Source organism: Gekko japonicus, unplaced genomic scaffold (genome assembly GCF_001447785.1).
Source record: "Gekko japonicus isolate JY-2015 unplaced genomic scaffold, Gekko_japonicus_V1.1 scaffold2658, whole genome shotgun sequence".
NCBI classification, from domain to species: Eukaryota; Metazoa; Chordata; class Lepidosauria; order Squamata; family Gekkonidae; genus Gekko; species Gekko japonicus.
The window spans coordinates 177271-188921 of NW_015173216.1; the positions used below are offsets into that span (position 1 = coordinate 177271).

Here is an 11651-nt window from a genome sequence, read left to right on the forward strand (position 1 = left end):
GCAGGAATTCTACTTACGTGAAAGAGAAATGATGGGCAGCCGTTTGGTGTCAATAGGGTTCTGATCTTCTTTGTTTTATACCCTAAGGACCTCCTCCTGCATATCGTCCAGTCCTCCCATTTCTTTACGTTCTGCCTCCTAAGCCCTCAGAGGTGAGGTGGTTGGCAACCAGACACGGGGCCTTTTTAGTGGTGGCTCCTTGCTTGTGGAATGCCCTCCCCCATGAGGCTCCCTTGGCGTCTCTACCGCTCCCTTGGGCACCAGGCTGAAACGTTTCTGTTCACCCAGGCTTGGCATCAAGGGGTTGGTTTTTAAAAACATTGTTCCAGTCTGGCACGTTTTCTTTTCAGCTGTCGGTGGTCTGTCCGTGTGGTCTGCGTTTTTGTGCCAGGCTGGGTTTATTGAATGCTGGGATTTTAGTATCTTTCAGTGTTTTGCCTCGAATGTTTTGTATTCTGTAAGTTGCCTCGGGCAGGTCCCCTGACAGGCGGCATAAAATCTTCATCAATAAAAATTAAGAGTGGGAACACCATCGGTAAGCTGGATGCCCATCCTTAACCTGCAGAGCAGAGTGATCTTGCAAGATCTGCATCTTGGGAACCAGTTTGGTGTCGTGGTTTAGGAGTGGCGGACTCTAATCTGGGAGAACCGGGTTTGATTCCCCACTCCTTCACATGCAGCCAGCTGGCTGACCGTGGGTCAGTCACAAGTTCTCTCAGCGCTGTTCTCTCAGGAGCAGTCTCTCTCAGAGCTCTCTCCCCCCCCACCTACCTCACAGGGTGTCTGTTGTGAGGAGGGGAAGGGAAAGGAGATGGTGAGCCGCTCTGAGACACCTTTGAGTAGTGAAGGGTAGAGTGTAATTCCATCCTCCTCCTCCTGCTTCAGCTGCCTTGAGCCCTGACCTTGGTGGCACAGTCTAGCCCCCATCTCAGAAACTAAGCTGGGTTGGCCCTGGTTCATATTTGGATGGGAAACCACCAAGGAAGCCCAGGGCTGCAACACAGAGACGGGCAATGGGAAGCCACCTCTGATAAGTCTCTCGCCTTGAAAACCCCACAAGGGTTCACTGTAAATCAGATGTGACTTGACCGCAAAAAGAAGCTGCCTTGACACCCAAACCTCACGTAGTGTTTTTGTGGGCTGACGCTGGGGTGCTCCTGCTGGAGGCGAGGTTGTTGTGTTTGTACCGCTTTGGAGAAGAAGACGAAGAAGAAGAAGAGATCGGGTAGTGAAGGGCCATGGGGTATACACCCAAAGGAGTCTCAGAGCGGCTTACAAACTCCTTTCCCTTCCCCTCCCCACAACAGACCCCCTGTGAGGTAGAAGAAGAAGAAGAGATTGGATTTATCCCCCACCCTTCACTACCCAAAGGAGTCTCAGAGCGGTTAACAACCTCCTTTCCCTTCCCCTCCCCACAACAGACCCCCTGTGAGGTAGAAGAAGAAGAAGAGATTGGATTTATCCCCCACCCTTCACTACCCAAAGGAGTCTCAGAGCGGTTAACAACCTCCTTTCCCTTCCCCTCCCCACAACAGACCCCCTGTGAGGTAGAAGAAGAAGAAGAGATTGGATTTATCCCCCACCCTTCACTACCCAAAGGAGTCTCAGAGCGGTTAACAACCTCCTTTCCCTTCCCCTCCCCACAACAGACCCCCTGTGAGGTAGAAGAAGAAGAAGAGATTGGATTCATACCCCATGGCCCTTCACTCCCCAAAGGAGTCTCAGAGCGGCTTACAAACTCCTTCCCCTCCCCACAACAGACACCCTGTGAGGTAAAAGAAGACGAAGAAGAAGAGATGGGATTCATATACCCCGCCCTACACTACCCAAAGGTGTCTCAGAGCGGTTAACAACCTCCTTTCCCTTCCCCTCCCCACAACAGACACCCCCTGTGAGGCAGGTAGGGCTGAGAGAGCTCTTTCGAGGACTGCCCATGAGAGAACAGCTCTGGGAGAACTTGTGACTGACCCAAGGTCACCCCAGCAGCTGCATGTGGAGGAGTGGGGAGTCAAACCCGGTTCCCCCAGATTAGAGTCTGCGCTCCTGACCACGACACCAAACTGGTTCTAAGAACTGGACATTTCTTTTCCATTGAAATTTCTCTCGTCTTCTGTTTTCCAAGTACAAGTTGCTCATAAAAGTTGCTGCCAGACTGTGGATTCTTCGCAGTTTGTCATTTGGGGAGATCCCATATCTAGGGAAGGGTGGCCCCATCTTACGCATGGGCGTGTGTAATATATAAATAAACTCACGACGGCGTCATTCATCTCTTTCTCCTTTCCCCCTCTAGCTCAGCACCTTCTGGATTTTGATGAGCGGATGCTGGTTCTGTTCTCTCTATCTTCTTTATACTCTGAAAGAGGATTTGAAACAGCTCTGGTACGATTCCACGCAATACTTCCTGGGTAAGGGAATGAGCAGAGATGTCTGTGTTCTGTCAAAACAGCGTATGGAACGGGAGACTGGCGTTTTGGGCTTGATGGCTGTCTTCATTCCTAAAACACAAAGTCTGAAATTGATGACATTTATTCCCCCTCAGAGTCACCAGTTCTCAGTATTAGGAGGAGAAAAGCATTTTCTCGACTGATGTGCTGATAGTCTGGCTTTTCTCAGCGACTCGGTGTGCGCAGTGGGGTGTCGCATGCGGGAGTCATCGTCACTCAGTGTTGCCGGAGTGGATGTAAAAGGGGAGTGGATATGAAAGTATGACTGTATCCCAGAGGTCCCCGGAATGGTGCAGACTCTAATCTGGGAGAACTGAGTTTGATTCCCTACTCTTCAACATGCAGCTGCTGGGGTGACCTTGGGTCAGTTACAAGTTCTCCCAGAGCTGTTCTCTCACGAGCAGTCCTTGAAAGAGCTCTCTCAGCCCCACCTGCCTCGCAGGGTGTCTGTTGTGTGGAGGGGAAGGGAGAGGAGTTTGTAAGCCGCTCTGAGACTCCTTTGGGTAGTGAAGGGCGGGGTATAAATCCAGTCTCTCCTTCTTTTCTGGCGCCTGCCGAGTGTTTTTAGGAAATGGGTGTGGTGAGGTGGGGCTTCTGACTGGCTGTTGGAGGTTTTTTTGGTATTTCTGCATTTGTGTGTGCCTGGCAGTCATGGCGACCTCTGGCGAGTCGCGACTCCTGGGACACACAGGACATTCAGAGAAGTGGCTTGATAGCCTGCCCCCGCCTCCGGGCCCTGGTATTCCTTGGAGGTCTCCCGCCCAAGTACTTGCCAGAGTCGGCCCTGCTTGGCTTCCGTGATCTGACGAGATTGGGCCTGCCTGGGCTATCCTGATCAGGGTCTCCATGAATGGAATCCTCTTTTTAGCTGTGAAAAACCGAAAAACCTGAAGAAACCCTCTTGAGCCCGTACCTAAGCACTAAAGTCTGTGCGAGAACTGATTTTTACCTCAGTGATTTCAACCCCTGATTTCACGTGACCTCTCCCCCTTGTTGTTAAATGAAATCTTTTGTTATTTTTGGGATTCTAAAAGTGTCCCAAGTGCCATTTCCTGTCATTTAAGTTCAAGGGAGATCCTAACCTTTCCTTCAGGTTTCTGGTCTGAGCAAGTAGCCAAAATATATTACTGCACAGGGTGGAACAGCCAAGGTTTCTTTTCTTTTTTGTGTTGTGTGTGTGCGCACACCTGTGCCTGGAAGTCATGGCGACCTCTGGCGACTCCTACTGAGACACGGAGGACATTCAGAGAAGTGGCTTGATAGCCTGCCTCTGGCCTCCTGGCCCTGGTATTCCTTGGAGGTCTCCCATCCAAGTACTAGCCAGGGCCGACCCTGCTCGGATTCCAAGATCTGACAAGATCGGGCTGGCCTGGGCTATCCAAGTCAGGGCTTGACTGGCCACAGGAGATTTGACTGGCAGTGCAGGTTATTTTAAAACGTTAACTTCGGCGGCGGCTGCCACCACAACACAAGAACCTTCAGTGTGTGACCGAAGCCAGGGGTCATTTCCTGCAGGAGCGCACAGGAGCGGAGCTCCGGCAGTAAAGAGCCCAAGGGGGCGGGCACATGCAACAAGCCCCACCCCCTGCTCCCAGCAGCCCTCAGTCAGAGCAAGAAGCAGCCAGGTAAGCTGCAGAGGCCCCCCCCCCAATAGCCATCCAAAACAGTCCAGTGGCACCTTTAAGGCCAAGGTTTATTCAGGTACAAGCTCTCCCTCCTCTGTGACGGCAGATCCGCACGTCCGCCCCCGTTCCCTAGCTAGCAATCCAAAAGACTCCAGTGGAGCCTGAGCAGTGGGCGTTGCCTTCTGACACACGTCCGGTGATGTCAGGGGGTGTGTCAAATGCAAATGAGTTATGCCAATGAGTTACGCTAATGAGCTCCTGCAGCTCTTTTTCTACTAAATGACCCCTGACCGAAGCTAAGCTGCGGCAGCCATTTTGTGGCTGGCCCTGCCTCCCGCAGCGGCCGTTTTACAGCTGTGCCCGCCACACTGTCTTTTTACAAAGGTACCCACAGGCTCAAAAAGGTTGGGGACCCCGCTATATCCTAAGCCCGCAGTCCTCTGCACTCTTCCTCTGGAATAAATACCATTGAACGTACTCGGTGGTACTCCCAAATAAAATGTGCATGGGATCCTTGAGTTTAGCTGTAAGGCATTTCCTTACAGGGGCGTTGCCCACGATGTCCCGAAATCTGGGTTTGTGCCTCTTATCTCCCTTTGATAAGGGCGCCTCCCTGTTTATTCACAAATGGCACTGTGGGGGGGGGGGGAACCCAAACGCAGGAATCTACCATTCCGTAATCGGGGTTTAAAACAAGCCAGGCCAGCTATGAAGCGGACTTGACCGCTTTTTCTTAGTGCCCCTGTCCTACACCGGGGGGGGGGGTGTGTTCTCTGGCCTTTCTGCAGGCTGAAAGTTCCTTACCTGGTCCCCTGGGGGCAGTTCTTAGGACTGATAGATACGTGCGGGGAATACCGGCGTGGGTGGAGGGATATGGTGGTAGAGTGGACCACGTCACTTCCGACCGCAGGTGGAGGATCACATTTTGGAATACTCTCCCCACCACCACCACCTGGGTCAAAAAGTCCCTGCCAATAGAAATCCAGAAAAAGAAAGAGAAGAGATTGGGTTTATACCCCACCCTTCACTACCTGAGGGAGTCTCAGAGCGGCTCACAATCTCCATTCCCTTCCCCCTCCCTACAACAGACACCCTGTGAGGCAGGTGGAGCTGAGAGACCTCCCTTGAGAACTGCCCTTGGGAGAACAGCTCTGAGAGAACTTGTGACTGGCCCAAGGTCACACCAGCAGCTGCATGTGGAGGAGTGGGGAATCAAACCCAGTTCTCCCAGATTAGAGTCCGTGCACTTAACCACTACACCAAACTGGCTTGGTGGGGCTGAGAGAGCTCCCTCGAGAACTGCCCTTGGGAGAACAGCTCTGAGAGAACTTGTGACTGGCCCAAGGTCACACCAGCAGCTGCATGTGGAGGAGTGGGGAATCAAACCCAGTTCTCCCAGATTAGAGTCCGTGCACTTAACCACTACACCAAACTGGCAAAGAGGGGAAGCTGGGAGCTTTCCCTATGCTGTGCTGGTTTCCCATCTCCACTTGAAGCCAGCTGGGTGACCTTGGGTCAGTCACAGCTCTTTCAGAGCTCTCTCAGTGCAAAAATAAGTCTAGCTCACCACCTAGTGGTGATTAACACTAAAGAGCTAGAATTCAAGGCTGACAGACAATCTTAGGATTCCGTGGCTATACTACACACAATGCCATACAATTATTATTATTATTAATAATTCCCATCTGTATGGAAGTTCCTTACACAAAGGAACATTCAAGAAGAAGAGTAGGTTTTTATATCCTTCTTTTCTTTAACTTTTAAGGAGCCTCAAAGTAGCTGACAATCCCCTTCCTCTCCCCACCACTGGCACCTTGAGAGGCAGGTGGGGCTGAGAGAGTCCTGAGGGAACCGTGACTGGCCCAAGGTCACCCAGCGGGCCTTGTGTGTCTCAAAGTGGCTGACAATCACCTTCTCTTCCTCTCCCCACAACAGGCACCTTGTGAGGCAGGTGGGGCTGAGAGGGCCCAGAGAGAACCGAGACTGGCCCCAGGTCACCCAGCGGGCCTCATGTGTCTCAAAGCGGCTCACAATCACCTTCCCTTCCTCTCCCCACCACACCACAGGCACCTTGAGAGGCAGGTGGGGTTGAAAGAGTCCTGAGAGAACCGGGACTGACCCAAGGTCACCCAGCAGGCCTCCTGTGGACTGGGGAATCGCACCTGGTTCTCCAGATTAGAGTTGCTACAAGTCACCAGCTGAGTGGCTGTTCCCTAACCAGAAATAAGCTCATGAATCAGAGTTCCTCTCTTGTCCCTTTTACAGTTTCAGAGGGTGGCTGTTGTCAGTCCACAGTAGAAGAGCTGGGTTCGAATCCAGAAGTCTCTCAGAGACCCAACAGAATTTTCAGGGTATAAGCTTTGTGTGTGTGTGTAAAATTTATTATATAATTAAGGGGTACAGAAACAAAAGGAGGGAAAGTAGTAACAAAAAGTCATTAAGCATTATGCATTTTACATTTACTGAGGACACAGTTCTAATATATAAAATAAGCGTAATAGGTACATAGGAGTAGGTATCTGAAAAAGGGAGCTTTGACTCAAAAATGTATCCCCCGAAAACCTTGTTGTTCTCCAGGGTGCTATGGGATTTGAATCTCGCTCATCCCTTTTACAGCTTTCATTTCGTTTTTCCTCGTAGGATACGTCCTGATCGCCGGATCCGTCAGCTTTGCCCTTTGCTACCAACACGGGCCGCTTGCCAGTGACCAAAGCATGAACCTCTTGATGTGGATGCTGCAGTTGGCGGGCTTGGTTTTAATTCATTTGGGCACCGCCATCCCTCAGGTTGCGTACGCAGCGGTCGCCACCCTGCTCTGCTCAAAAATCGCGCATTACCCACTCCGAGTATTCTGCAGCGTCGGCAGGTTAGTACCTTTCTGGCTATGGAATGCCCTGTTACCGTGAAGGGTTTCCCCCCACAATGCGTCAAGCGACAGTGCTTATCACTGTGCATCCCAGGAGATGCAGGGCTGCCGCTGAAAATGGCATCCCCGTGTTTTCTGCCCCGCTGTAGCGTACAGCACATCTTAACTGCAGGACATCCTAATGTAGTATGTTTCTGTTCCCCGGCCAAGGGAAATCTGATGATGTAGAGACGTGGGGCGGGGAAATGGCGCATTGTTGTGATGTCACTGCGGGGGGAGATGTAAGGGGAGGGGCCAAGGAGGTGGCTTGTCAATGGCTTAGGGCTGTTGGTTAGACGTTCAGTCCCTGGCATCCTTGCTTGAAGACCCTCCGGTAGCAAGTTTTGGGAAAGGTGTTTTAGTGCTGGGAAGCTGCTGCCAGTCACAGGAGACAAGTCTCTGCTAGGCAGAGCGGTGGTCTGACTCAGGATAAATCAGCTTTTAAAAAAATACTTTTAACGGTACTGCTCTTACGGCCAATTCGGCTCTAAAACATGTCACGCTCAGACTCGAAAAAGAAGGACATTTATTTAATACATGCGTCTATATAATGTCAGTCACGGAGCTGCGGTGGCTCAAGTGGTTAAGACGCTGAACTGAAGGCTGTGGAAGGTCGGTAGTTCAGCAGTTCGGGACCCGAGTTGCCGCATGACAGAGTGAGCTCCGTCTCTAGTTCCAGCTCCTGCCAACCAAGCAGTACGAAAGCAAGAAATTGCAAGTAGATAAATAGGTACCGCTTCGGTGGGAAGGTAACAGCGTTCCGTGCGCCTTGGTGTTTAGTCATGCTGGCCACATGACCACGGAAACGTCTTCGGACGGCGCTGGCTCTTCGGCTTTGAAACGGAGATGAGCACCGCAACCCTAGAGTCGGACTCGACTAGCTTTCGAGCAAGGGGAACCTTTACCTTTACTATATAATGTAAACATTTAATGATTTTTAATCGTAATCGACTGAGAACAGAACTTGGCAACGGCAGTGTAATATTAAAATCCACCCCTGCTAAAAGAAACCTCAAATTATCCAGTTCACACCTAAGTCCTAGATATAAGATTTTATCCAACTGTCTCTTGCCTCGTTAAGTGAATCACCGTCAAATAGACAGTGCTGAAGGGTGTCTATTTGGCCAGAACCGCATTGGGCCAGTCAGTCGGAGTAAGGCACCTTCTTTAAATGTCCCGATAGTTCCCCGAATGGAATAGCATTCAATCTAGCCAGCATAAATAATAATCTGTAGCGTGGAACTATCAGGAAATCAAAATAGGCTGGAAGAGACTGCGGTCACATTAAACCTAAATATAAAGGTGAGCACAGTCTGCCCACTCTTATCATGGTACTTCTAGGCTGCGGTCACACCCACTAAATAATCCGCTTTCAACCCACTTTCAGTGCACTTTCAAACTGGATTTTACAGTGGCCCATTCTGTGTCTAGCATTTGCTCCGCTGTTTTACCAAACCCACGTTGGAACAGAAATTCAGGACATGATCTTCCAATTGCCAGTTTCAGTCAATACATTAGTATCCAGGGCTATTTTTGGGCAGGAACACACAGGAACGGAGTTCCGGCTAGCTCCTGAGTTGGCCACGCCCAGCAGGAACTCATTAGCATAACAGGCCACGCCCAACAGCAGAAACGCATTAGGATTGGCTACATTAGGGGTGTGTGGCCTAACATGCAAAGGAGTTCCTGCTACAAAAAAAAAAGCCCTGGGTTTTGACAACAAACAAGGTAAACAGAACAAGAATCAAATGGTGGGTGTGGCTGGATGACCACACTTCTGGTAACATGGGGTGTGGCCTAATATGCTAATGAGCTGTGCTCTCAGGGTGTGTCCTAATATGCTAATTATTTTCTGCTGTTGGGTGTGGCCTATTATGCTAATGAGTTCCTGCTGAGCTTTTTCTACAAAAAAAGCCCTTACAACTTGTGCATTTCGAATCCACACTACAATTTCGAAAGACCAGTCTTGTTTTGCTTCTCTTCTAGAAAAGCCCGTCGGTACTTCAGAGCCGAAAAGCTAGAGTGTCGTTATCTGACCGAAGAGGAGTACCAAGAACAGGGCGAATCAGAAACTGTCAGAGCTTTGGAGGAGCTGCGGGCCTTCTGTAGGAGCCCCAGTTTCCCCTCGTGGGTAGCCGTGGTGAAGCTGCAGTCCCCTCAGAAGTAAGAACACGCTTGACATCTCAAAATCAGTTTTACACTCACTGGAAGGTTAGCAAGGCGAGGTCTTTGTCCGCCTCCTCCGGGAGGTTGTTGCGAAAGAGGGGGAGAGCAACGGAAGGTGCCAAAATGCAGCAGTGGCTGATTGGATCCTGGCTAGAAGGGGTGGCATACAGACCCTCTGTTGGGAGGAACTAAGCTTCTGCACAAGGACAGACGAGACGGTCCTTCAGAGAAACATTTCGAGTCCAGTAGCACCTTAAAGAACAACCAAAACGTCCAGGGTATAAGCTTCCAAGAGTCAAAACTTATACCCTGGAAATTTTGTTGGCCTTTAAGGTGTTACTGGACCCAAATCTTCTTGTTACTTCAGGCCAAAACAGCTCATACTTCAGATCAACATAGCTACCTTCCCGAAACTGTGGAGGTCATGAAGGCTGGGAACTCGCCCAGAACCGACCAAGTTGCCAGGTAAAGATTTGAAAGTCGGCATCGCTGTAGGCTGCATCAGTCAGGCCGCACCTGGAGTCTTGTGTGCAGTTCTGGAGGCCTCCCTTCAAAAAGGATGTGGACAGAACGGAGCGGGTGCAGAGGAGAGCGACGAGGATGATCGGGGGCCTGGAGACCGAGAAGCCCTAGGAGGAAAGGCTGAGGGACTCGGGAATGTTCGGTCTGGAGAAGAGGAGGTTGAGGGGGGACAGGATGGCTCTCTTGAAGTATTTAAAGGGCTGTCCCTTAGAGGAGGAGGGCAGGGAGCTGTTCCTGTTGGCGGCAGAGGAGAGGACTCGCAAGAACGGGTTTAAATTAAGGGCTGGATGGTATTGGCTGGATCTTAGGGAAAACGTTTTGACAGAGTTGTGCACGAGTGGAATCAGCTGCCTGGGGAGGTGGTGAGCTCCCCCTCACTGGCAGCCTTTTGAGCAGCGGCTGGACAAACCCTTGTCAGGGATGCTCTGGGCTGATCCTGCCTTGAGCAGGGGGTTGGAGTAGATGGCCTCTAGGGCCCCTTCCAACTCCGTGATTCTAGGATTCTGTGAGCCAAGGGATAATCAAATGACAGTGCCCTGAGAGCTTCAGTGGCTGGTATACGTACAGCCAACGTAGAGCATGTCTCTAACAGGGTTCTATACATCCAATCTCTTCTTCTAAATCCAATCTCTTCTCCATCTACATTGAAAGAGACGTTAACAGTCCATACATAGAGGTCCTCTGAGGTAATTTTTTTTAATTTCTTCCTGCCTGGTGGTTCTCTCCACTCACGTTCCCTTTCCCTTCAGGTTTGCGAACTTCGTCCTGGGACTTCCTCACGTGTCGCCAGAAGAAACAAAGGCCCACGACAAACAGTATGGCATCGGAGGAGCCCTCTTAGAGGATCAACTTTTTACCTCAGACACAGAGTCGGAACCGGACCGACAAACAGGTCCCTTTCAGGAGGAGGAGGAGGAAGAAGAAGAAAGGGAACAAACGCAGCCACGAAACAGTTTGCTCGTCCGTAGCAGAGAATTTCTTTGAGCCACTCGTCTCTGTTCACAGAAAACGGGCAAAATACACAGTCCAGAGTTGGGAAGTTCCACTTGCTGGGCTGTAGAGGGCAGCCATGACCTCTGAAGGACTGACTCCCGCTCTGCCGGCCCTCACAGCTAAGATTGCCCGGGGGATTTGGGGGAACATCTGCGGTCCCGAAAGGTGCCCTGCAGCCAGCTGTTCTACAAAGTGAAGGTGTTTTTGAACTCTGAACAGGAGACTGGCAGGGAGAATTTGCCTCCAGTCAGCGTCTCCGCTTACAAACTCTACCCAAGGTGCTGAGCAGGGTGTGCCGGGAGGGCTTTTGAGCAGAGAAAACTGGCACAGATTAGGCACTACAAAGCTATTTGTGTGAACTGTTTTTAATTCGTCCACACCAGGTGTGAGGGGGAACCAAGGCCTGGTCTAGACATGCAACGGAATGAGGTCGGAGAGTACTGAAGCGGCCGATTGGTCTGCGCTGCTTATGACTGAAGGGGAGCGGATTACGTTCTTTGAAGATCCACACCCTTATTAATTCCCTGTGAGTGGGAAATTAGCACAGTGTGTCAAGGGCGAAGCCAGAACGTCCCTCTTTGAAGTGGTCGTTTTCTGGTTTGTAGGGAGTTTTTTACACAGAGGAGCATTTTTTAAAAATGCAGCTCTCCTCACCTCTGGCGTGAAGTGTGGGGGCTCATTTTCCGCCGCGCGTGAAGACCAGGTCTCGTAATTGTTGCCTTTGCGACATCACATATATCTTCTTCTATGGAGAAGACTGTTCAGGTGGAAGGTGAACTGCTGTGATCAATTCAAATGGTCCCTTTCTGGAATAGGTAGCCTAGTTTTGGGGGCCACAGTGGCTCAGAGGTTAAGACGCTGAGCTGCAGACCGGAAGGCCAGTAGTTCGGCAGTTCGAGACCCGAGTGCCGCGTGACGGAGTGAGCTCCCGTCTCTGGCCCCAGCTCCTGCCAACCTAGCAGTTCGAAAGCAAGAAATTGCAAGTAGATAAATAGG

The 11651-nt window shown here is 50.9% G+C and overlaps 1 protein-coding gene across 1 annotated transcript in view; it reads left to right on the forward strand.

Moving 5' to 3' along the window:
• The window catches only part of NEMP2 (nuclear envelope integral membrane protein 2), a 17226-nt gene extending 5827 nt beyond the window's left edge, over positions 1–11399 (forward strand). The window contains exons 6-9 of the mRNA XM_015422703.1: positions 2291–2405; positions 6710–6935; positions 8961–9137; positions 10412–11399. Of these exons, the coding sequence (XP_015278189.1) occupies positions 2291–2405; positions 6710–6935; positions 8961–9137; positions 10412–10646 (753 nt within the window). The 3' untranslated portion in view covers positions 10647–11399. The remainder of the gene's footprint in view (positions 1–2290; positions 2406–6709; positions 6936–8960; positions 9138–10411) is intronic.
• The last annotated feature ends 252 nt before the right edge of the window (positions 11400–11651 follow it).